General features: G+C 41.6%; 1 protein-coding gene across 2 annotated transcripts in view; it reads left to right on the plus strand.

The window, feature by feature from the left end:
• LOC138261759 (sodium channel protein type 5 subunit alpha-like) overlaps positions 1-25,685 on the plus strand; it is a 957,661-nt gene that overhangs the window by 726,467 nt on the left and 205,509 nt on the right. For both annotated transcript variants that reach the window (XM_069211083.1, XM_069211084.1), the window contains one exon: positions 6,272-6,398. In XM_069211083.1, the coding sequence (XP_069067184.1) occupies positions 6,272-6,398 (127 nt within the window). The remainder of the gene's footprint in view (positions 1-6,271; positions 6,399-25,685) is intronic.

A 25,685-nucleotide genomic window follows, 5' to 3' on the forward strand; every position in this document is an offset into this window, starting at 1 on the left:
TCATTTGAACACTCAGTGATGGTGCATCCCATGGGTTTTAATTCGGTTGATACATTTTAATGAACTATTAGTGCGAGTTTGTTGAATATTGGTGAACACGATCCCATTCAGTACTTCATCCTTTTTCCTTGCTTAACTTCTCAAATAGGGATTTTGTCCCCTTAAGAGTAGTTTGTTTCTGACCTGGGGATGGATACATTCTGATTTCTGTACTATTAGTCTGAGTAGTTTGCTTTTTATAAAAAGCTTCAGAAGTACCTTTGTTGTTCTTAAGTGCTCTTATAACAAATGGTGCTATTAATCAATTTAGTGGTACTCACTTTGCCGATCTTGAAGGATGGAAAGCTAGGTCGGCCGTGCTGGGAATAAAACAAGTGAGCTGAAGATCACTGCGGTGAATGTTCAACACACTGTGTTGGATTCAGGTAAGTAGGTCATTTCCCCAAAGTTAGTTTGTTCACTTCTCACACAACAACCTTTTTTCTAAGCAACAAAATAAATTTTAATGTGTTTTTGGGGAGTAAAATTCCCCATACAACATGCATTGATCAAATTGAGAAATCATGCAACTTTAAAAAAGATAGTTTTGATTCCTCCTTACTTTTTTATGCTACAAGGTGTACCATCAAAAAGTATCTTCTTACTCCACACCACACGAAAAAATTGGAAACGTCAGTGCAATTTCTCATTGTTCCTCACAATTGCGTAACTAAAATGTGTTTAATGCATAGGCAGTTACAGTTCGTTGCATGTGCCTCTTTCTGACACTACTCTGAGAACACCCACACCTTTTGTTTTAAGTAGGTCTTCTAACTTTTGCAGCCATCACAACTGACATCGTTACGAATTCTCACAAATCCTGATTTTATGAATGAGTGTCTGTGAACAGAATCCACTTTTCACCGGTAGAGGACACCGATAAAAGGAAAACGTTATGCGAATAAGACCACGATGGGGTGATTTAGATCCTGCTGTGTAGCTGCCTGCCCACTAGGTGAGCAGAGGTGCTGCCCTACACTTCCCTGGCAAAGTACCACCCAGCATACGATGCGATCCCTTCCTGCCTGGCAGGAATCTGTCTTCGGTGCAACCACGCATGTGGGTGTTGCATCGATGGCAGACACGTGTCAATTCTTTATTAAGGTTTTCTCATTACAGTAACAAGAATGATACAATAAAGATGTACAAGCCAACGGCCACGAAGAGCGAGAATATCAACAAAGTAAAATACAACCAAAAATACAACTGCATAATCCATCATTAAACCAGATCACCATTAGTATGCCAAGCAGGAACCATCCTCGTTTGGCCAGCCAAACTTGTTATACTTTTTTATTATCTTCATAAACTCCCAAAGCAGGACTTTGTTTTGGAATAACACAAAAGCAATGGGCCTAATGGACAAGCGGTTTTCTCCTTACCCATCTGGTACATTTTGTTTTTTCCCTGCCTGGGACTAACATGTCTCATCCTGGGCCAAAAAGCCAGTGATGGCCACACAGCAGTAAATAGGGAGGGGTAAGTACCACACAGTCCTTTCACGGGTTTCTGCCTGCAGGGACATCTGAGTTTTTACCAGTGGAAGCTGAATGGTTCTCACATTTCCAAATGAGATAGGGGAACCATGAGGTCAGTGGGAGGAATATACGTGTTTTTGGTGGATACACCACACATCACCCATCCTATAAATGACTCCCTCTGTGTCCCTTAACTGTCTTTTTTACATGGAGTGTGGTTACTCTTGTACAGTGTCACACATTGCTCTCAATGGCCCACTGTGTGTGCTCTCTAGTGGCCTGCATTCCTAGTATCAAACACCTTCTGAATGCTTTTATGGGAAAACTGCATGCTACTGTGGTTAGAGCACTTCCCAACTGTGCTACTATGTCCAGATACTTTTTTTTTAATGTTTACTTTGTTAATAGCATTTTTTTTTATTGTTTTCAAGCATGGGAACCTAGTTTACAGACATGACAATTTGTCCAGTACACATAGTGCAAATAGATTATCAACTAGATAGTATGTGGTCAGCATCACAAGGTAAAAACTATAATACAGAGCAGTATAGTGTTGGAGCAGTGATACATACCAAATAAAGAGTTGCAATGCACTACTACAGCTCATGGTGGAAAAGTGCCTTTCGAGTAGGTCTCTGTGAAATTTTTGCTTTACAATAGTAATCTGGAGTTATTTCGGGAATTCCACGCTACTCTATTGATGTGAAATCTTAGTAAATTACATGATTACGTCTGTTTGTGTAATTTGGAATGAAAACCCTACCACAGGGCAACAAAAAACAAATTTAGCAAGTGTGAGCACCTGTTGGCTCACACTGGCTGCTGCTCTTGTGCTGATGCTTTAGTGCTATTTTCTTTGCACAGAATGCACCCTCTGGAATATAGGGATAAGTGCTGGATTACGCTCCTCAAGTAATTCCTCCTATCCATAGCTTAAATTCACTGTAATTAAGTGTCGTTATTTGAAAGCAAATTACTCTACTTACACCCATCCCTACTTTTGAGAAGAGACGTTCTAGTCCTAGCAAACACCATTCTTGTGTGTCACTTGCAAGTTTTTCATCTGCTATTGTTTTGACCGTATGGATCTCCTCCACCAGGGTTTATTTCTTAATATCCTTCCACCAAGCTACAGGTGTGGGGCTATTGGGTTGCAGCCAGTGAACTGTAAAGCATCTCTTAGCCAGCAAGATCCCAAACACAAACACTTTGTGGCTGATCTTCCCAAATTTTGAAGGCGGGCTCCCAGTAACAATTGCTTTGGGTCGAGTTCTATCAAATGGCCTCCAACCACATGAATTCTCACCACAATATCAGACCTATCACATGCCGTCAACCATATGACCATGTCATGTTAAAAAGATATGGCTTTCTAAGGTGGCCTCTTGGACGCTCCTTTCACCTGTTTGGGTGCATTTTACTAAGTATGTAAGGAGGGATGTATAGCCAATGAAAGAAATTAAACTGGATCATCTTAAATCGGGCCTTGTATTAATGGCTTTGGCCCACTCTTTCTTTCCCAGAGGCAACCTCACTTTTGCAACAGAAGGCTTAGTTTGAGCCCTATCGGCCTTTGAGTGCTAATACCGTTAAACATTCAGGCAGACAGAATTGCCTTTTTTGTTTTAAGCATAAGTGCACTTGCGCTTGTTAACTTTTTGCTTACTATATTTGTGCACAAAAATGCAATTTTCCCCATTAACAACCACTTTCTATACACCTCAAACACATTGGGTATTTCTCTTCCTAGATAAGAATATCGAAATTGCTTTCATCTTGCCCTTAACTGGAGTTCCTTTTTTAACCTTTTCACGGTTAATAACTATTTATTAAATGATTTGTTCTTTTTATAGGTGTCTCCATACAGAAAAAGCTCAAAATCCACATCGGTGAGCTGGTTTTCATACACATAAACATAATAGTGTATTTTTTTAAAGCTCAGAATAGATCCACTAGAAAGCTCAAATTCACATGTTTTGGACACACAGAAAAAATACACTTGTGAATTCAGCTATTTGTATTTGTTCTCGCTACATAAAACTTATTTAAAAAAACTTAAAACTCTACCTGCTCTACTTGTAACACAAGAACATTTGCGGCTTTTTGGGTTTTTAAAGATCGCTATGCACGAGGCGTTGCTATTTGGTGTAAATATGGATAGAAGAGGAGATAATGCCAAGTGCGTGAAATGTAGACTGAAATCCAGGCTTCCCACGTATCTGAATTGTGTGACCATAGGCAAATCACTTTATTTCACAGTCTCTCCTTTTCCGCTGATGTGAAGGTTGGCAACACATACAAATGATTTATTTCAGAATACACTTTACAGAATAAAATCACTGACATATCCTTTGATCGACTCAATTGTCGTTCCGTCCATACATTAATGCTATTGCTATTTATGTTCAGAAAGTATACCTTTCGATACACATCACTAAGTGCTGTAAACTAATTTAAAATACTAAAACAAACGTGTAAAAAAATCGAATTTTAACGAGTTTCATAATTTTAAATGCCCTTAGTTGCATCATATACGTGGCCATTTTATTTTTTAAGATGTCTCGGCTCATATTTTGGGTCTTCTGGCCGATAGAGTGCACTTTCTTGGCTCGGCGCTCCATATTAACGTTCTTGCTTTCTTACCTCTTCCTAAATGTAAGAGGAAAGCACTAGCACGCAGGTAGGGAAGGTAGACTAACTGTTCAGGTACCCAATCAGATGCTATAAAGGGGCTCGGACAAGGGATAATTCTTGCACAAGTGGTTTGGTTCCAAGAATGGTCTAGCAGCCTGGTGTATCCACTCCTTCCTAATACCTAAAATGGCGTGATTGTATGCTAGATTGCAGAAGTCACTCGTTTGTGACTTAACCTGTGACAATCCCGAGGTATCCCCCCCCCCTCTGATGTAGTTCTTCTGGAATGGAACAGTTTAAAGTATGTGTGTCATGTGAGGGCTGTTGTGTGCACATCACACATCTCTGTGCGGTTGGGCTGACACCTTGTGAAGATTGCTGGAGCTGTCATGCTCAAGTCCAGCTGCAGCCTTGTAAGAGGCAGCCTTTCAGCACTTGTTGGCAGAGCGTTGTAGATTATTTAGGGGTTGGATGGGGACTGGGAAGAGGGGTGTTATGATCTGCCAGCAGACTGTATAAAAACAATCAGATGGAAAAGACAAAAGAACCCCACATCCTTGTTTTGGATCTAGCATTGAGAGTGCTGTTTTAAATAACCTAACGTCTATTTGTCACCCCTTGAGGGTATATAGGCGATAAATAGAAGATATTTATTGTTACCCCCCTCAATTGTTCTTTTTATCAATTTAGAAAAGATGAAATGCTACATGAGCTTGAACCTGAGACCACAAGATCAAACATATCCCTTCAGCGGATTCTTGAGTCCACTGAGCCTTTAGACCTGGCTCGCATATTTCGCATCACTGCCACAACATTACACCTGACTGTGCAGGCCCCACAGTGCCATGCCATTGCCGTAAATCTGGATATGGATTAAGTAGGATTAGACCTCTGGTGGGGCACTTTTGCACTGGTATGTCTGAACTTTAGGGTTTGCGCTTATGCTAATGCAATTTTTCACCTACCAATTACAGTTGCCATTTAGTGAATACATTGTTTTGTACTCGTCGGTAATTGTAAACGTTGATGCTTCAGTTCAATCCCCAGAAGGAAAGATTGGTGTTAAATATGACCAAGATAAGTGCAAATCCCAAATTAAACGATTATGACATCCAAATCATTAAAAAATAATCAGTGTAATATTTAGGGGCTTATTTACAGCTTGGCGGGTTTCACTCTGTTCCATCAGATCAGCAGAGGGATTTATTAAGCTGCCTTTGTCGACTATAAATGTTCTATGTTTACCAGAAGTGTAGCAAACCAGCACAAAATGTTTTATACTATTTGCTTTCCAGCACAAAGCTTGTTTTGCACTTGAAATTGTCTATAAGTAATACAGAGTAGCGCAAGGCACTCTTGGGTGGGTGGGCATGGGAGGGGGTTACTGGGCTTTCCCATGCAACCGCTCATCCTTTTTGATGCAAAACCGTATCTACCAAAAATGTGAGATAGGGTTTTGCGTTAAAAATGAACACCATTTAAAACCAGACGTTAAAAGGAGAAAAGTTTTCGTGCCTCCTTTCTTTTCCGACTTTGCACGTGTGCTGCACTGCACAGCATACATAAAAAGTAGGAAATGTCTTAAAACTTGCCTAGGCATAGTATTTTGTACTGGTAGGGAACCCTTCCAGTTCAAAACCTTTATTAGACTCTCACACACACCCTTACACTATGGAGCAAAGCTGTGTGCCTGGTGCACAGCACCAACATTCTGTGATATTTCAATATAACAATATTCTATCTTTGATATTCAGGGCACACACCCATCTAGTCTGTGTTGGATATATGTGGTATATGTCTAGTATTTTTTTTTTGCAGACCAATATTTATTTAAAAATGTAAATGAAAATTAGAGGGTTTTCTACTGGCTGTTGAAGTGCTCTTCAGAACAAAGCAAACGATGCAAAATATTACCTACAAGAATGAACTGAGACACAGAATCAGCACAAACTCCGAAAATATTGTAAGAATTTTTACCAAGCCAAAAACTCTCATCTTTAAAGTGATATCAAAAAATGAAGTCATTAGCAACTGGGATTCCCCCCAACTGAAAGCAATATGCAAACATGGCCTAGAGTAGCGACGCATATATTGATGTGGCTTTCTGCGTCCTTCTGCAGAAGCAGTTCGACGAGACCAGCTGTTCCGAAGGCAGCACAGTGGACCTGAGGAAGTCGGGGGATCTGATGGATAAAGTGTCGGTGATGGCTGTAGAGTCTGCGGAACCCGAGGAATGTTTCACGGAAGGTAGGACTTCCTCTTAACTCATTGTGATTACGAGGTGTGGCCTGTAGCCCAGAAGACCCTTGTCGCCTTTCCAACATGTCCCCACATTAACACTGAAGCACTCTGGCTTATTGCGTTTTCATTTCTCTGGTACACTTGACTTCGAAGATAATGCTGAAAACACATACGCACAGACAGCAGGCCCTTGTTAACTTTTGGTTTTGAATTTCTAATAGCTGATAAGCACGGGAACATTCTTTGAACCACTACTGTTGCTCTCAGACAGATGAATTCTTTTCGCAGTGTTCTTGCCTGTTTTAAAGATGTGTCTGGTGTGTAGAGTTCACTGCCTACTGCGAGGTCTGTGAATATCCAGTTACCGCAAAACATTTACAGTGATTACTTTACCTATGTAGTTCACTAGCAATAAAAACAAAAGGCCCACCCAATTCTTAAGACTTCTTGTACAGCTTTGGTCCCTATATGGGTGCAAAAACATCCTTTGTGAAAGCCAAAATCATATACCTTATTTATAGAACTAGGAATGGTGAGATTTTGCGCCATCAAACAGAATTTTCATGACAGTAAATGTAATCAGCACTGAGGCCCTCTTTAGCAGTTGCATGGAGCTGGTGGGGTGGAAACTCTGTACTTGAAATTAAAGTTGCCGATAAGTAACTCCCACCAGTACCATGGAGTTACAAGTTAATCCCCCAAAATAGGGAAGAAATGAGCAGATGGTGTATGTGAGCTGAGGGGCAGCTGCTGGGTGGGGGTGATGGCAAGGGGTTGGCAGGGCAGAGGAAGGAGGAATAATAGGAGGTATTACACCCCCCCCCCCTCCTATTGCAATAGAATCTATTAGACAGAGACAGGAACAGTGGCTTGGCAGTGGTTGCAGTCCCAGCTCGTGCAATTAAACTGGCTGGAATACCAGTAGTAACATCTGTTCGTTATTCCTGCACCTTGGAAAACTGGGTATGAGAACAACAGCACAGTCATGATCAGGCAGAACATGATCCTACCAAGGCATGCTGCTCCTTCAAACATATAGCGAGACCCTTAGTGGTGAATTTTGGAACATCTGTGGGTGAGTCCACTAGGAAAAGTTGGCGAGTAACTTCAAATTCACAACCTTGTGGGCTCTTCCCAAAATTTTATCAGGTACATTCTCACATTCAGTATTTTGGAAGGTTTGTTATTGGTGGGAGTGAATGCACTTTTTGGAAGGGAATGAAAACTGGACATTGGCACATCTTTTTCCTGAAGATCCCTCCTCCAGGCCAAAACTCACTGTCTGTCGATCTCAATCAATCAATAAAATAATTTCTTAAGTGCACTTCTCACCTGGTAGGGTCCCAAGGCGCGGGGGTGGTGGTTACTTCTCAAAAAGCCATGTTTGTAGGTGCCTTCTGAAGGTTAGGAGGTCCTGGGTCTTGCGTAGGTTGGTGGGGAGGGAGTTCCAGGTCTTGGCAGCGAGGTGGGAGAAGGATCTGCCACCGGAAGTGGTGCATTGGATGCAGGGGACTGGCAGGTGATCTCCAGCTCTACACGTTAATCTCAGAAGTGCCTCTTGCTCCATGATCTGTATCCTCTTTCACCTGCCTTCCTAAGCCTCTGTTATCTCTGTTATAGTCTGGGTAGTACTTGCAATGTTTTTTCTCTCAGTACAAACCCACATGGCTCTCTTTTCTCACTCGGGCTGCACTGTTCTCTTCTCTTGTAACAGCTTCCTTCCTCTTCACTTATACTCCCTTCTTTTTGTTACATTTAGTCGTACTGCATCCTATGTCCTACCCCAACTGCCTGAAGAAAATAAATATCTGACTATATTTAAGGTAACTGATGCTCATGTAAAGCGCTCCGGTGCCCTTGGGCCGAGTCACGCAGTATAAACATTCAAAGTAAAAACAGAATTTACATCCTATACTCCTCTGTTTCTCGCCTACTCCATCTATAACCGGATGCTTCCATGTATGCCTCGAATGCTAAAATGCCTCTTTATATACATACAAAAAAGCTTTTCACTAAACAAAGTCACAATATATAAGGAAGTACTCAATGGATACTCCTCATGGAAATTCATCCAGTAGTTGACCTGGGAGAGATGTACGCTTTGCATGCAAATAAAAAACACACACACTTAATGCCCATAAACTTCAAAATTCAGAAAGAAAAGGATGACCGAGCAATTGTTGTTCGTGGTCCCAGGTGATAGGCAATTATCCCCTGACCACAAGGGCTTTCACTAACCCTGCAATACATCGTTGTCAATGACAATACGGAACATATAGCATTAGCCAATGAATTATATGACTCGTGTTTACAAATGTCGTTTGCTGTCAGACCTGGCCCCATTCATATATTGTCAAGAGGCAAATAAACCATTTTCTATTGATGTCAGGACAGTGCTGCTCATCATACTACATGCAGATTTAAAGTGTTTATTTTATCATCTGGTGAATTTAATATCCCAAACGTGGAATCAGAATTCCTGTAAAGTGATTGCTCGCCGTGGAAAGTATCTCTGGCCTTTTGTCATGCTGATTCTGGTCTAGGTATTGCAGGGCAACTTCACTACATTATTGTAAACTGTTCTTTTAGTTGGCATGTTTTGGTTAATAATATTTCCAAGTGTATTTATTGGTTCTGAGAAAAAAACTCGATGACCTTTATCATAATTTTGACATCGTTTGTGCTGTGGAAGACCTATTCATGGGCATTCCCTCCCAGTTTTTTGTGCTAACCTGAAAATACGTGTTTGTCCTTTTGAGAATACCGAGCAAGAGAGTATATTATAAAAGAGATACATTTCATAATGCATCCATCCATACCTGTTTAGAGATGATGTTTTTAAGAAGATTTGGCACGCATGGAAATGCAATTTATTTGCGGCGAGATCAACCCTTGATTAAGTAGGACCAAGTCGGGTCATCCAGAGATATTAGGACTGAGTGATAAAATTGATCTTAAGGTAATACGCATTTTACATTGTACCTTTGCAAAAAATAAAACACTAAATAAAATACAAAATATTAAATAACACAAACATTAACCTATAACACATCTGGCCTCTGACATTTTCATTAATTGCTCCTGGAGACTACCTACACACCCTGGTTACTATCCAAAACTTGGTTTACATTGTCTGTAACATTTGGCAATCATGAGTGCCTCATTGCTTTTCGTATTTCACATTTTAAATATCGTCCTGCAAAAATATGTATAGCATAAATGTAAATATATTCATGTCACTATAGGTTTACTATCCCTACATCTACATCTACATCTATGTGCTTGGACGATATAGATACAGATATCTTGACGTCACATACCATTGCAGAATAATGAAAATAGTATTACTTGTAGGAAAGTGCCCTTTTTGGATGGTCACTGTTAGAAATGGGGTTTCTGGTTGGCTATGGTATGCACCTCAGCCAGGCAGAACCCACTCACTCTAGTCAGGGCAAGGGAGTTACACGTCCAAGATAACCCATGCTCACTCCCTTGGTAGCTTGGCACGAGCAGTCAGGCCTATCCCAGAGGCAATTTGTAAAGCGTTTGCACAACACACACAACACACGTGACGCACTATCCTCACCACAAAGGAAACACAACAGCCAGTTATATAAAAATATACTGTACTGTACACAACACAATTATTAGACCAAACATCACATATCGGTAGTATCCTGCTACCTTAGCAGTTGTCATAACGTTACACATTAGTTACTCTGCAAACTAGCAGTAGTCACATATAACACACAGGTTACTCAGTATTCTGCAAAATAAGCAGTAATCAAGAAACACGTTATTACACCAAAGCACTTGTCATAAGAATATCATAAACGCGCACAGTAGTTACATTATAAACCATATAGCAAGTCATAAAACATATTAGTATGTTATGCCCATAATAGGAACATGTTCATACATATCAACACATCAAACGCAGGTAGGCAATATATGTATTCACCAAGTCTGTAGAAAGAACTTTAGAATAAGTATATGGTTCCTTTTAGGGAGTACCTGTGGTAATGAAGAAGGCACCTCCAGTGCCTAGAAGACAAAAAAATGGTGCCCCGGCGCTCCGCTGGGCAAAAGGGGGCCTCCGATATCCTTTGGCCTAGAGGAGGGCAGCAGGCACCTCCTTTGTACTGTGGACTGGCCCTCTGGGGGCCTCAACTGGCCCTCACAAGGGGGGGGCAATGTCCTCCGGATAATGTAGGGGGGTGCAACACCCCCCCGATTCGTAACAGGCCCATCCTGGGGCCCCCGATCTCTTGGGGTCTCCCCCGGGCCTGCACTGGCCCGCCGCTGTGGGGGGAGACCACCAAAATGGCACTGGCCCACGAGGGGGCCAACGAGGAGTCTGCAGCGTGGGCGAGCCTCTGGTGAGGCTACCCCGTCTGCAGATTAGGCAGAAGCCCTCCGGGGCTTAGCAGGTGAACGAGAGGCGTCCTCCTCTCCTCCCTGCTTCCAACAACGTTCTGGCCCAAGGCAGGGCCTTCCGGTGCCCCGGGGGTGCTCTATACAGCAGACCTTGCCCCGGGGGAACCCATAGGAGCAGGCTTGCACCGGCATGAACAAAATAAGTTTTCTTTGTGCCCCGGGGGCACCAGGAAGCGTGCTCACTCGTGCTTAGGAGAAGCAGTCTGCCGGGGCTGTGGCGGTGATTTCTGTCACCACAACGTGCTTTCGCAAAGGTGCTTGAGCCACAAATGAAGCCTGGGTCGCGGCGGTGATTTTCTCATGCCACAATGAGCGCTTTTTAAGGCACCAAACACAGGAAAGGGTGTGTTTTTAAGTTAAGCATTTGGGAAAGTGCTTCTTTGGGGATTTCTTTAGCGCTTGAAAGCGCTTCCCCTTTCCAGATTAATTTCAGTTATACTGGTTATTGTAAGATTTCTGTTTTAAGATGGCTGCCATTGTTTTTCGATAGTTAATGTAGTCCACTTTTTATTTTTATTATGTTTGTTATAATGGAAAGGGAAAAGGGTTTCTGAATATCTCTGTGATCAAGGGAGCAGAGTCTCCTGAAACGCGTTGGAGAATACAAGCTTTGTCTTTTTCTGTGCTTTTCTGCTTGAATAAAGAACACTGGGACTGTAGCAAGTAAGTGGCTGCGACATTGTCTTCTTTTCAAGAAGTATTTTGGATGATTTATAGGGGCTTGTGACCCTGTTGCAGCCTGCCGTGTTGGACGCTGACCAACACGAAACTTTGAAGTATATATATATATATATATAATATATTAATATGTATATATATATTTTGCCTCCACGGGCAGCGCTGATTACCGGTGCTGATTCCCAGAGCCCGACCATGCTCTGTTTCAATCACTGTTATTATTATTATCACATAGCATTAGTCCGTTGCAACATCTTTGTTGTTTTTAATTGTCCTTTCTTTTATGCAGTATTTTTCTATATATTTTGTGTATTCCTTTTAATGGCTATTTCTTGTCATTATTGTTCTCAGAGAGATTGTTTGTTTTTAAAGGAGAAAATGGAACTTCAACTCCCATAAGGCCTCATTATGGCTGAGTGGGAAGATATAAAAGGTAGAAACATAAAAGGACTAACATGCCATCATCAAGACTTTGTAGTCGAAATGCGTAAGCGTGTATTTGTGTGGTGAAAATAAAAAGATAGAAAATCAATTGTTTCCTGAAGTGCGATTTCGTTAACTTTTGGATACAGCGATATATATATATATATATATATATATATTATTTCATCAACAGATGGACTGATAGCCATCTGACGGCTGCACCGATCCCGTCACGTATCTCCCAAGTGTCGAAGTCAATTGAGTCCAAAGCGCTCGTATTTAGTTGATAAATTTATTTATTTAGCTTATACAGGTAATTCAGAGTCCCGAATGAGATGTCTGTCAACGCGTTTCGGCAAAACGCCTTCTACTGGACAGTTTGGCTAATCAGCCGGCATCATTTACATATAGCTATTACGTCCTACTTTTATTTCTATAACACTGTGATGTACTACAAACGCGGCGGCCATTTTGAAGTGTGTAATTATAATTATTATAGATACAACAATTAATAGAGGAATAAACCTACATTGATGCCAATATTTACAGATAACATCAAAGTTAAAATTGGACAGTCATAAGGAATAAATATTGAATAATAGATATATTAGGAAAAAGGACAATTGCTTCCAATAATTCATAATGTTTGATCATATAAAAACATTAATTAAATAACAAGTACAATAATAGTATAAATATAAACGAAGAAACGGTAATATCAATTTTTTCAATTTTACAATGTTTAAATTATCATTCGTTATATATACTATGTAATTAGTATCTTGTATTAAAATCATGTTTAGGTAGTAACAATAGTTATGTTTTAATACCATAGTTTTTATCGGATGCCCGTATAATCAAATCTAGTTCCTCACTGTCCTTATCTGTATACTAGGTAATTCCATACACATACATATAAATATGTTGTATTAAAATGAGGCCTTGGCGTAAAGTGCAATGTGCTGAAAAACTAAACTAATAATAAAGTGCAAAAGAGCATATAAAGTGCATATTTAAATTATATATATAAATATGTATGTATATGTAAATAAATATATATATGTATATATATATTCTGTCATGTTATAGTTATTAAATGAAAACCAAATTTGTGTATATATATATATATATATACAGGGATGTGGATCCTCCATAAATTCGGAGGAAAAGCAAGGCCCTGATTGGATGGCTGCAACTTGACAAAAAAGTTGCGCCCACCATTTTGTTTCTAGCATTGCCTGGCGGTGGGAAAAAACAGTGTTAAAACAGTAAGGGATCAGGATACAGGTATCCTGACCCCATAGGACACATGGAGGGGTCCCGTAGGGATCCCTCATGGACAAAAAATTGCCCATTGGTTTTTCTACTGACCTACGGATTCTCCTTGGAACCTGGGGAAAAGCAAGGTCCTGAATGGAGGACTGCAACCTGACAGAAATATTAATGTGTGCATTAAAAAAAATCTAGAAACTCACTGAAAAAAACAAAAGTTACAGGGACGTTATTGTTAGTTTGATGTTTTACCCATACAAAATCATAGAAATTCAGCAGTAATAATTATACTTATAGTTATATTTATCTGAAGAAACTTTAGCTTGTGCGAGAAAATGACTTTGGGCAAGACAATATATACCCTCTCAACCCTGACATGAAGCTTATGTCGAGGGCAATGTGGCATGCATCCAAGTGGCAACCCTAGAGGTTGCCCACCTAGTTGCCGCAGTTTTCCTCTGCTCTGGCTGCAAGCTCGCAGCTGCTACCAAGACAGGATTCGCACCCCCATGGGTAGAATTGTGAACACTCCCAGGAGTCAGGACAAAGGCGTAGCTGGGATAGGAAGGCTAGTAAAGTGGCACATCTAGGCAGTGAGCTTCAAAGCGCGCACCACCACTGATAGGCAAGCAGGGTGTCCACTAGCAGAGAGCACAGCTGTCCCCCTTCCCCCAGACACCTTTGTATCTGGGCAGGCAGGAAAATTAGTCAGGAGGTGTACACCCCCAGAAGGCTAGCCAAACCTTTTGGGATGGGCTACCTGGTTTGTACAGCCGAGGAAGACGACATCTTGAAGTGGCACAATAGAGGGTTCTGGGTATGAAAGGTGCCACAACTAAGTGGATGTAGAGACCTTAGAAGCAGATTAGCCACTGGGGCTAGTAGCCTCTAGGCAACTTGCACATATTATCCGAACGCCCCTTCATCTAGGATTTAGCCCTCTCACCAGAACCTCAGATCTGCAACAACTTGTGAAGATAGGACTGAAGTAGGCCAACATTGACAACAATAGAAACTTACACAAAACAAAGGTCTGATACCTTGAACCTGTGGCATCCTTTCTTGAACTGTTCGACTGTGACTCATCCTGGACCAAAGTTTGATTTCCACAGCAAGAGGGAACTCTTTGTGAGCCAAAGGCAAAACTAGACTCCCTTGGCCTAGTGGCACTAGTCCCTTGCACACTGCAGGCAAAAAAGCACCTACTGGAACCGAAGAGGCGCTGGCCATCGGACCCTTGAGGCCTCGCCTAAAACCAGGTGTTCCCCTGCATTGTGGGAAGTGTAGTCAAGCACGCCACCAAGTTACCGCTGGCTACCATTTTCCCCAGGATACCTCTGAAAGGGGAGATAGCTTCTCCTCTACCTTACCACTATCAAGGTCTGTAGTTGGCCAGTCCGGTCATCAACACCTTCACTCAATGCTGCAACACAAAGGCAGATCACGACATCTGCTTTCAACATCACCAGTGGCTCTGTTGTTGAGTTTTTGCATCTGCTTCCTTGCCTGGACCATCAGAGTGGTAAGGCCAGCAACCGCAGCTCCCGTTCAGCACCAAGTATTGCCAATCACCGATCTGCACCCAAGATACCCAAGCTAGGTGGTGTTTATGTCTAGTTAATTCTGCTTTGCGGTAGAGGGGCCAAATTAAGCTTGACACCCAGTGGGCTTCCCTGAACTCGATTTGCAAGGGGCAGAGTGTCACTAGTATCATTTCTCAGCCCTCGTGGCTCCCGTATTCAGCACCATGGACATCCAGGAAACTTCTGCACCTAGACCCCAGGAGCCAGGTAAAAGTGGTCTGACTGTCGCATCTTGGTCCTGCGACCTGCATCACCTTAACTAGAGGTGGGTTCCTCTGAAATTCACCCCTTAAGCGTCTGAGTGTCACTAGTGATTTTCCACATTGACCGCAATGGTAAAAGCTTGATAGCCTAAACTGTATTGAATTATTGTTTCCTTGAAAATTGCTAACTCTAGTTATACTTATCTGATTTACTTTGCTTTGGTGTCTAAAGTAATATAAAAATATGCTTTATTTTTGTAAATTGGTGTCGGATTGGTGTCTTTAGAGTTGTGTCAATTGCTCATTGTCCATGTTGGCACTCTTAAATGCTTGTTCTAGTAAAGCCTGACTGCTCCTTGACACACTAGCAGGACTCAGCTAAGGGTTTATTATTGTGAATCCAAGGACCTTCTTTGGGGTATTGTGAGAGCATTACATAGTGAAGCCTAATCAGCATTACTGTATAATATGCGACTTCACTACATTATCTCTATTCAATCTTACCCTCAGAATATGGTGATTCTGGATTTAGTATTCAGTTTTAGGTTTAGCATTTGACACTCATAGGGATCGTGGTAGCAGCTCTAATTATAGAATTTCACCTACAACCACAGAACAGTTATTTGAGAGCATCTCTTCTTAAATGTTACAGAAGGAGCCTGACATCTCAACCAGCTTTAAAGGACAATTTAGAACCACACAGCAGCGTCTTTGAATCCTAAAATCAGCTTCTGGCTGACTTCAGGACACCCTCTTTAGGGGGATTTTGGGTAACTCAATGGGATATGCCAAAATACCATCTAACGCCATGTTACAGAGCAGTGGAGCTTGATTCAATAACTGTTTGTTGCTCGCTAAGCCACTCCTACAGTACGTTGATTGTTTAATTGAAAGTTGCTTGCGTGCAGGTGTGTGTGCTGCAAATATGCACACACACAACCCCAATGTCTCTCGTTTCCCATGCTGAGCATATGCAGCCATTGCTTTGAGGGAGGATTTGTTTTTGCTTGGAGAGAAATCAACCCAGAAGTGGGATAGCTTTCTACTGTCTCCTTTGTATATATGCACCCAGTGCATTAGCACTTTTTAGATGTTTATGCTGAGTAGAGTGCTTGTGAGCTAATCAAGCAGACAGGTTGGATACAAAGCACAATGCCACATCTGGTATTTCAGCAACACATGGAACATAAAGGCAGATTGGGGAACCAAACCTAGTGGCAGCTATGTTGACCATGAAATCTAAATGTGGTAAATCTATAAGTCTTTACACTGTTTTAATTAGTGATTTAAATTCCTGTTAGGAAAAGGATAAGATCACAGTCCTGACAAAGTCCTCATAAGCATCAAGCACCTGAGATGAGATGGAAACACAATGAACAGACAAGATTTACATCAGGAGCATTTTCATTCATGGACAATAATACTCCATGGGTATTATGTGAAAACACCATCATGTTTACATAAACAAAGAAGCAAAGGAGTCCCCTCTTCCATCACCGGGGGAAATTTAGGCCCAAATTTAAAAAGGCCTAGCTCCACATTAGCATTATTTTTTTATGCTAATATGGTGTTAGGCTTGCAAAATCACTGTGCCGTATCTACAAAGTGCGCAATGCATGCATTGCGCCACTTTGTGACCCTTGCACCACATTATGCACACGTCATTCATAATGTATGCAAATGGAGCGTTCCGACGCAAGGAGGCCTGCAAAAATGCCACAATGAAATCTACAAGATTTCATTGTGTCATTTTTAATGCCTGCTGAAAGCAGGCATTAAAAGGAAGAAGCCTTGTAATCAATGGACCTCTCTGCACTTTCCTCTACTAGAGTCAAACTTTTTGATACTATTGTTCCTAATACTGCTATAGTGCACTGTATCATAAATAAGATGCACACATAGTGGCATTAGGGGGGCGCAAGAAAAGTGGTGCTGCATTGGCTGCAGCACCACTTTTCTTAAATTCTGCCCTTAATGTACTATGACGGAGATCAGTCCTCCTATCATTATTTTTTTGCTTAAAAATATAAATGCTCTTGCAAATTAACTTGATAATAAGATGAAGAATAATGTTTTCAGTGTGGTCATGAACGTTCGAAGAATATTGGAAAATGAAGATTTTCCACAGGCTGATGAGCACAAAATCTGGATGTTATTAAATACACAGAGGCAAACATTATGCAATTTCATTTATTGCTACCACCCTCAGCATCCCCTTTAAGGAATACACAGTTTAACAACATTCCAGAGATAATAAAAGCTTTTAACACTTAGCCTTCTTCCTTCTTCTATGCTGGCCATGAACATGCAAAAGAACTTTAAGCAATAATTTCCCATGCAAGGGTCTCTCTTCTTTTAAGAACAGCAGTGTTTTTCCCCACTACATGACATCTGAAGATCTCCAACCAGGATAAAGTTGAGTTACAAGAAAACAACCACATATCGATTAAAAGGGATCAGTTAAAAGATGGGATGATATTAGTCTTGTGTCTTTAAAAAAGTCCAGATGTACTGCCTACCAGGCTGTGGAAAAATCTACATTTTATGTGAAAATACAGAGGCTAATATAATGCAGTTTGAAAGCTTAGTTATCAAACAATGTACAACAAGCTTAAAATAAAACCTGACATTTTCAGTCAACTCTTCATACACCTTCATACAATGTACCACAAATAACTTTACTTTATCATTAAAATAAGGATGAACAATAGTTTTAGAGTTTGTTTGTGTCCTTTTAGATAAATAAACCCATGTTCCTTCTGGTGAAAACAATCATCTTGATACATCCAGAACTCGCACATTAAAAATCCTCCTACAGTATATCAAACACAACAATATTGCCAATTTGAATGTCAAATCATTTAATTATAAATCCTCATTCACACCCAACATTCCAAAAAAATGTAAACGTTAGAAACATCACAAGCAGAATTATGCATCAATATTGGTTGATTTGATATTCTTATGCTCCTTAGCAATCTTTTTACCAAAACATCTGGACCTGCTCACAACCCATTCACCAAATCATGACCAGCTTCAATAGCTAATCTATGCTCATTATTAGTCCTGTCAGACAATCCTTTTTCAAACAAGTCAGAAAAATAGCTAACCACTGATACTACATACACTGAAATGGGATCAAAAGCTCTTTCTATACACCAGGTAACATTTTAACAAGCCAATGTATACACCTTCCTAGTTTGTGGTGCCTGTAATTGCTGGATAAGTTTAGAAGCTTCTCCTAAAACTTTCCATGCCACAAAAATCTGATGCTCTGACATCGATAAATCATGGGCCTGTCCCAAAAGACCTCTCAGAATTCCTAGAAACATTGGTAGTAAAATCAATAAATCTATCAACACCTCCAGCATAACTGGATACCATGCCTGAGACCTCCAAGGAGGTGTTACTACCACAACGGTATCCTTCCATTTGCATACTATCAATATCACCCAGACAATTATAGCAAAAGGTGAAAAAGCAGAGGGATGAAGGCCTCTCCAATCCTGAATGAAAGCATTGATTCTTGAAAAGTCCAGATCTGGATGCCAACTGAAGCACCTCCTCACCTGAGTGTTCAATCTGTTAGCAAAATGATCCACGTAGAACAGCCCCCCAACGCATCTCTAATTCCAGGAAAAATAGAACTGTCCAGTTTCCAGTTACTTGAATCTATGAAATGTCATAAAACCAATCTGCAGCACCATTGCTCATCCCTGAAATATCTTCTACCTGATACATTCCTCCGCAAACAACTCACAAAACACTTTTGCCAAATTTGCCAAGTCTTTGGGGCCCGGACACGTCATTTTGTTCACATACCTTAAAACTGAAACATTGTCCGTTTTTAACAACACTGAACATCGCACTCTGTTGTCCATGAAGCACTTTATTGCAAACGACCCTTCTAGTAACTCTAGGAAATATGTATGCATCCTGCCTTTCTCCTCTGTCCAACAACCCCCAGTTGAGACCGAACCACATCTTGCTCCCCAACCTTCTAAACTTGTATCTGACTCCATAACAACTCCTGGATTCTCTCCAGAAAATGTCTGACTGTCCCAAGCTTCCATATTCCTTAACCACCACTGCAACCCTTCTATTGTATCCAGAGACTGAAAACTCTGCTGAAAATATTTCAAACCACTTTGCAAATAAGTCACTTTCAATCTCTGTTAGGAACAGTAATCCAGTAGACCAAGAAAAATAGCTTGAATCGTTGAAGACAGAAGACCTATAATACATGTCAGCATTAACAAACAAATTTGATCTACAGCTAAAATCTTATGAATTTCTTTTCTTTCCTTTTCTTTTTCAGTTTGTCTCTTGGGAGCCTCAGCATACTCCCAATTGTATCCATGGAAACCCTGAGAACTATGTCTCATGACTTTTAATCAAGTTTTGTTTCTGCTTGTTTGCTACAGAACCCAAGCCTTCCAACAACCTTACTGCCAACTCTGTGGGGCATTTCAGCATCAACTCCTCTTGATTCATTATCAACATATTGTCTTAATATATGATCAGCTTTACACCTTTCTCCCTGAGAAAAGCAAACCTCCTTATATATACGCCTTATTAAGTAGCATGGTGCCAATGATAGTCTGAATGGTAGTAAAGCAAACTTCCATATTCTTCTATCCCACCTGAACTGAGGAAACTTCTGATGAGGTTCCCTAACAGGAATCCCAAAATACATGTCTTGCAAACACACCAGAGTTAACCAATCTCCTATTTGTAGAATGCTTCCTAATAAGAAGTTAAACTAACCAATCTTTCATATTTCTCAATGTTATTACAGGGCACATAACCTTGTCTTTATTCTCCGCAAGGAAAATGTAGCTTACAAATCCATCTACAGTTTGTTATACGTCAACAATAGCTCCTTTCTTTTACTAACAGTTCCTGCATCTCCCTATTCACCAACCTTGACTGCTCTTCACTGAAATCTCTCTTCCTGGGTAACCAAGCCTGAAAAGGTTCTGCGCAAAATCAATTCAAAGTTCTTGATATGTTTCCAAAACTAAGGATCCCTTGTAATCTGAACCCATTTCCAATGAAATTGGGGAAGTCTGCCACCCAATTTTAAGGGGCAGTGTAAGAAATTGGGTTGATGCTTTACTGGAGTGTGAACCCCGTTGGTCATGCAGTGACCACAATCCTTGTCAAGCTGAGGCACAAGCCAACCCCAAATTTACCTGCACTCGACCCTCTGGCAACGTGGCACAGAGCAATGAGGTTTAACTTAGAGGCAATATGCAAAGTATTTGTGCAACACTTCAAACTGTAATAAAGTGAAAAACAGCACACAAAAAGGAGAAATAGAACTGTCTTTATTAACTAAAACAAAACAAAAGCGTCAAAAATCAAATCAGTAGAACTGGAGATATTCAATTTTAAAGATTTGAGTGAAAATTACTCTTAAAAGCATAAAGCTGCAACTTTGGATATGTGGTCACACTGCACCGGGACAAAGTCACAAGTTCAGACTGACTGCAGTCAAGTGTGGGACGGCTACAGGGACCCAGTTATGCCCACTGAACTGAGTACTATAAATCCTGGTTTCTGGAGTGTTGGCGAGGATCTGCGTTGATGATGTGTTGCGCAGCCAAAGTGACGCTTGGGTTTAGAAGATGAGTCACGCAGCCAAATTGACGCTTTGGTTCCAGGAGGTACAATGCAAAGTCCTGTGTCTTTTTCGGGGACCCATCGACGGGCCATATGATGTGAAGCCGGGGGCCAATGATATGGTGCTCAGTTGTGGCTCAGTTGGTTCTGAAGGAGCTGCGAGGCTGCAATGTTGAGTCAGTGTTGTCTGCATGTCTGTTGTCAACAAGGGATATAAAAGCCTACACCAAGGGTGCATTACACAGAGGCAATTCTGACGAGGCTGTAGTAGTGATGCAGGCCTTTTCAGTTGGTCCCTTCCATGCAGCAACTGCAATGCATTGGATCTGCTCGGATTTGCACCATACATCAGAGGAGATGCGTCTGTTACCCTGGCTCCACAGAGGCTGGCAGAGCACCAAAAGCACACTTCCAAGTGTCCAGGACTGGGGTGGGCTGCCAAGTAGGGTAGACTCACAGATTGCACAATTTAGGTGCAGTTGCAAGGTTCTTGCAAGCATGTGGAAGCCTGTTGTGTCCGTCAGGCATCAGATCAGGAGGCCAGAAAACTAGACCTTGGAGTCACTCTGGGGTATGGGTTCAAGAGATGCAGATCAAGGCCTTTTCACCCAGGCTGGAGGGTGGCAGGCAGCGCAGCAGGGCAACAGTCCTTCAGAGCAGCAGACCAGCAGAGTGGTGGTCCTTTCAGAAGTGCAGCAGCCCTTCTTCCTGGTAGAATATCCACAGGTCCAGAAGTGTACTGAGGAGTTGGTGTCTAAGGTCAAATATTTATCCCCAGGTGTGCCTTTGAAGTAGGGAGAAGCATCTAGAGGCATGCCTTTGAAGTGCACAGGTGAGCTGCTTTACTGGCCCTGGCTCCAGGCTAACTACAGGGGTATGCAGCCCTTTGTGTGAAGGCAGGAAACAACCTATTCACTGTAACTGGGGATATATCCAGCTCTTCCCTCCTATCCTGCCAGTGATGATCCATTCAGTCACACATACGCTCCCCATTGTGTGTGGCTGTCTAGGAGGAATTTACAAAGCCCAACACCCATTTTTGTGATCCAGAAACTGGCTGCAGGCACCAAATGCCTAATGCAGGAAAATGCCAACATTCTAAAAGTGGAATTTTCAAAATTGGGATTTAAAGTCCCACTTCACCATAATTTTTGATTTTTTTCATTACAGTTCTACAGACACCAAACATGAGATGGTTACCTGCTCCCATTTGGAAATAACAGCTTAATAAATGTAATAAGGTAACTTCAATGTTATCCTATGGGGGAAGAGGCTTGGCAGTTGTGAAAAATGAATTTAAGAGTTTTCACTATCGGGGCATATGAACCTATAAAGTACATGTCCAACCTTTTAAATACATTGCACCATGCCCTCCGGGCTGTTCCATGGCCCTTCCCAGAGGTGACTTTTATGTATTGAAAAGGAAGGTTTGGGCCAACAAATTTTTATTTTACCAGGTTGAAATAGCAGTTTAAAGTTGAACACAAAGGCTGCAATGGAAGGAGTTAGACATGTTTAAGAGCTACTTAAGTGGATAGCACAATCAGTGTTGCAAGCACATAGCAGCACTTAATTTATAGGCTCTGAGAACTGGTAGTGCCACTTTACTAAGGACGTACGTAAATTAAATGTGCCAGTGGGATGGTGCTGATTTTACCATGTTTTAAGGAAAGAGCACAAGCACTTAGGATGGGTTAGCAGTGGTAAAGTGCTCGGAGTCCTAGATCCGACAAAACTGAATTCAGCAAAAAGAAAATAGGAGGAGGAAGGCAAAAAAGTTTGGGTATGACCCTCCGGAAAGGGTCAAGTCCAACAGATAGCAATAGGATCTACACTTACCTGATGAAGCTCAGCTCTAATGCTTGCTGCACGCAACTCTACCTTGTATTCATTATCTTTGTGGGAAGAAGCCAGGAGCTTAGTATGTGTTCTGATCTTGGACACAGGATTTATAACCATAAGAGAAGGAACTTCTCGTTATTCCCTGTCTTGGGCTGGTGACCCTACCCCAAACCTAGACATGTCCTCAATGAATGCTCCTTCAAAGAGGAATCCTTTTGCAGCTGTTTCTTCCTCATTATTTCCCAAGTTTACCAGCTTGGGACCAAGCTTGTGCAAAATGCTTTCACTCCACTCCACAGACAAAAAAGTGTTTGCCAAGTACGCATACAGAAGTATGAACCCACTATTTCAGCTCTTCTACAACCATTCTTTTCTGACAGACATATGGCCCCTCTACCATATTGAAAACCTCTGTCAATGGCCCAATAACGTCAAGCATTTTATCATGACATGTGCACAGACCCTTACATTGATCTCATCCATTTTTCTCAGTAAATTCCAATATTTTTGGGTCCAGCTGAGGAGTGACCCATCTCGTTATTAGCCAACAATGGCCTACGACACTCTGAACTTAATCTAATCCTTGCATCCTTTGGAATCTGTTTACTTAACCAGAATTCCGCATACACTCCCACATGATCAATAGGTGTCCATTTAGAAGAAAGAGGATGTTTTCATATGAATGGATGAAACATAGTCTCAAAATCAAATCAAATCAAATCAAATCAAATCAGGGTTTATAAAGTGCAACTACTCACCCTTAAGGATCACAAGGCGCTAAGGGGGTTTGTCCTCTGAACTTCAAAGAGCCAGGTTTTAAGGTTCTTCCTGAATTTGTGTAATGATAGTGACTGCCTGAGGTGCAGGGGCATGGTGTTCCAGCTCATTGCTGTGGGGCAGGCGAAGGATCTCCCACCAGCTGAGGTCTTCCGTATGTGGGGTACGGTGGTTAGTGCTTGTTGATGGAGCAGAGAGGTCTGGTAGGGGAGTAGACGGTGATGCACTGGTTGAGGTAGGAGGATCCTAGGTCATGGAGGGCCTTGTAGGCATGGATGAGGAGCGTGGAGTTAATTTTCTTCTCGATAGGGAGCCAGTGGAGGTCTCTTAGAGGATTGGAGATATGTTTGCGGCAGGGAATGTCCAGAATGAGTCTGATGGAGGCGTTTTGAATGTGTTTTAATTTTTTTTGATGTTCTTCTGGATAGTACCGGCGTAGAGGGCGTTGCAGTAGTCAAGTCTGCTGGGAACCAGGGCATGGGTAACGGTTTTGCGGCAGTCCTTTGGAATCCATGTGTAGATCTTCCGGAGAAGTCAGAGTGTGTGAAAGCAGGAGGATGTGACTGAGTTGACTTGGCAGGTCATGATGAGCGATGAGTCCAGGATGACTTGGGGTTGCGCGCATGGTTTGTTGGGGTGAGAGGGTGCAGAGGTTTGATGGCCACCAGGAGTCATTCCAGGCTGATGTAGATGGTCCCAGGATGAGGATCTCACTCTTGTCAGAGTTGAGCTTGCGGCAGATGTCCTTCATCCAGGTGGCAACGACTTCCATCCCATTGTAGAAATTCCTCTTGACAGTAGTGGGGTTTTTGGTCAGTGATATGATCAGCTAGGTATCTTTGGCGTAGGAGACGATGTTCAGTCTGTGGCCCCCGATGATGGATGTGGGAGGGGCCATGTAGACTTTGAAGAGTGTGGGACTCAGGGAGGAGCCTTGTGGAACTCTGTAGCTGATCTCCATAGGCTCTGACAGGTAAGGCGTGAACCTGTCTCTCTGTGTTCAGCCAGACAGGAAGGAGAGTATCCATTATATTACTTAAAGGGAGGGTTAAAACCTCTGGATTCTTCTCATTCTCCCGTCTTTTAGCAGATTGGCCTTCCTGAGTCTTAAACTCAAGACACTAAGACTCAAATTCACAAAACAACCAATTGTAATCTTTGCACTACCAGAGGATTCATCACTTCTTACCACTAAATGTTTGTGTACTTTGCCTGCAACATTCCTTGTGTGCCTTCAGCACCATCAAAATCTGCGCAATCACGGAAACCTTCATCTTCCTCCACAGAATTAATTCTTTGCTTGATTCAACCTACATCAATATGTTTCCTTTTACAGATAGCCTTGCCTCCATTTTCATAATGTATATCAGCCCCACCAGCTGAAAAGAAATGTTCATATTCAGAGCCTAATTCTCTTTATAAAACCATTTATTCTCCATCCTAATGCTGATTTCAGAGGTGATTTTATCAACAGCCTTAAATTCTCATCTGTAATATTGTACTGCACAATAGCACCTCTGTCCTCAAACACCCTAAATTTATAAAATTAAAATCCCTTCTTCAAATATATTCTTAACTACCGTAGCTCATGGAAAGCGCCACTGCAACAAGTACTTGCTATGACTAGAACAGGCATTTGCAATGCAACGGATCTCACATTTGCTCAAGTTAGAGCTATTAGCGTTGTAAAGAAAAAAAACGCAGCGCAATCGCACTATGTAAAATGCAGCACAATTATGCTGCGTTGAAAATAAACAGATAAAGTAGTCCAGACACCATGCTGAAAACATCGAGCCTCGTATGTTTTTAGTAGTTTACCGGTGGTGTGTAGGTGGGCTAAATACCAGAAAAGGCATGACGTATGCATCCCTTTCACAAATGAAAGCAAGCGGATTTTAAAAGGCAAGCCCACGAACAAATGTAAGTGACTGATGTGACATAGGCATAGTTGGAAGCCCAAAGAGAGATTACAGAAAGGGACGGAGCGATTTGCACTTGCCCATAAAAATGCTCAGAGTAACAACACATTTGTGTTCAAAATGTGTCCTTAACTGTCAAGATGTTCTTACATTTATCAACTAGAAATATATGCAATCCTGTAAGATGGCTGCCGATGTATGAAGTTCCTAAAAGTTTACAGCAAGTCTTAGCCTTTGGATTCAAATATGATACTTCAAATCCATTGTGTGTTGCGCGCACAGCACAACACTTCTGCCAAGTATTTTCATCTCTTGACCTCGCTCATGAGTAATGATCCACATAACCAGCTTGCACAAGAACATCTGCTCCCACTGGAGCCGTGGTAAGGATGGTAAGGATTTAAAATTAAAAAATTGCCTGCTGTGTGGCTTCCCAAAATCATGCCTGCATGCAGCCCAACCCAATAACCAATAACCAATCAACAATAACAAAAATGGTCCGGCTATTGTCAAACTCCCAGAGTTTGAAAAACA

Source organism: Pleurodeles waltl, chromosome 10 (genome assembly GCF_031143425.1).
Source record: "Pleurodeles waltl isolate 20211129_DDA chromosome 10, aPleWal1.hap1.20221129, whole genome shotgun sequence".
Classification (NCBI taxonomy): Eukaryota; Metazoa; Chordata; class Amphibia; order Caudata; family Salamandridae; genus Pleurodeles; species Pleurodeles waltl.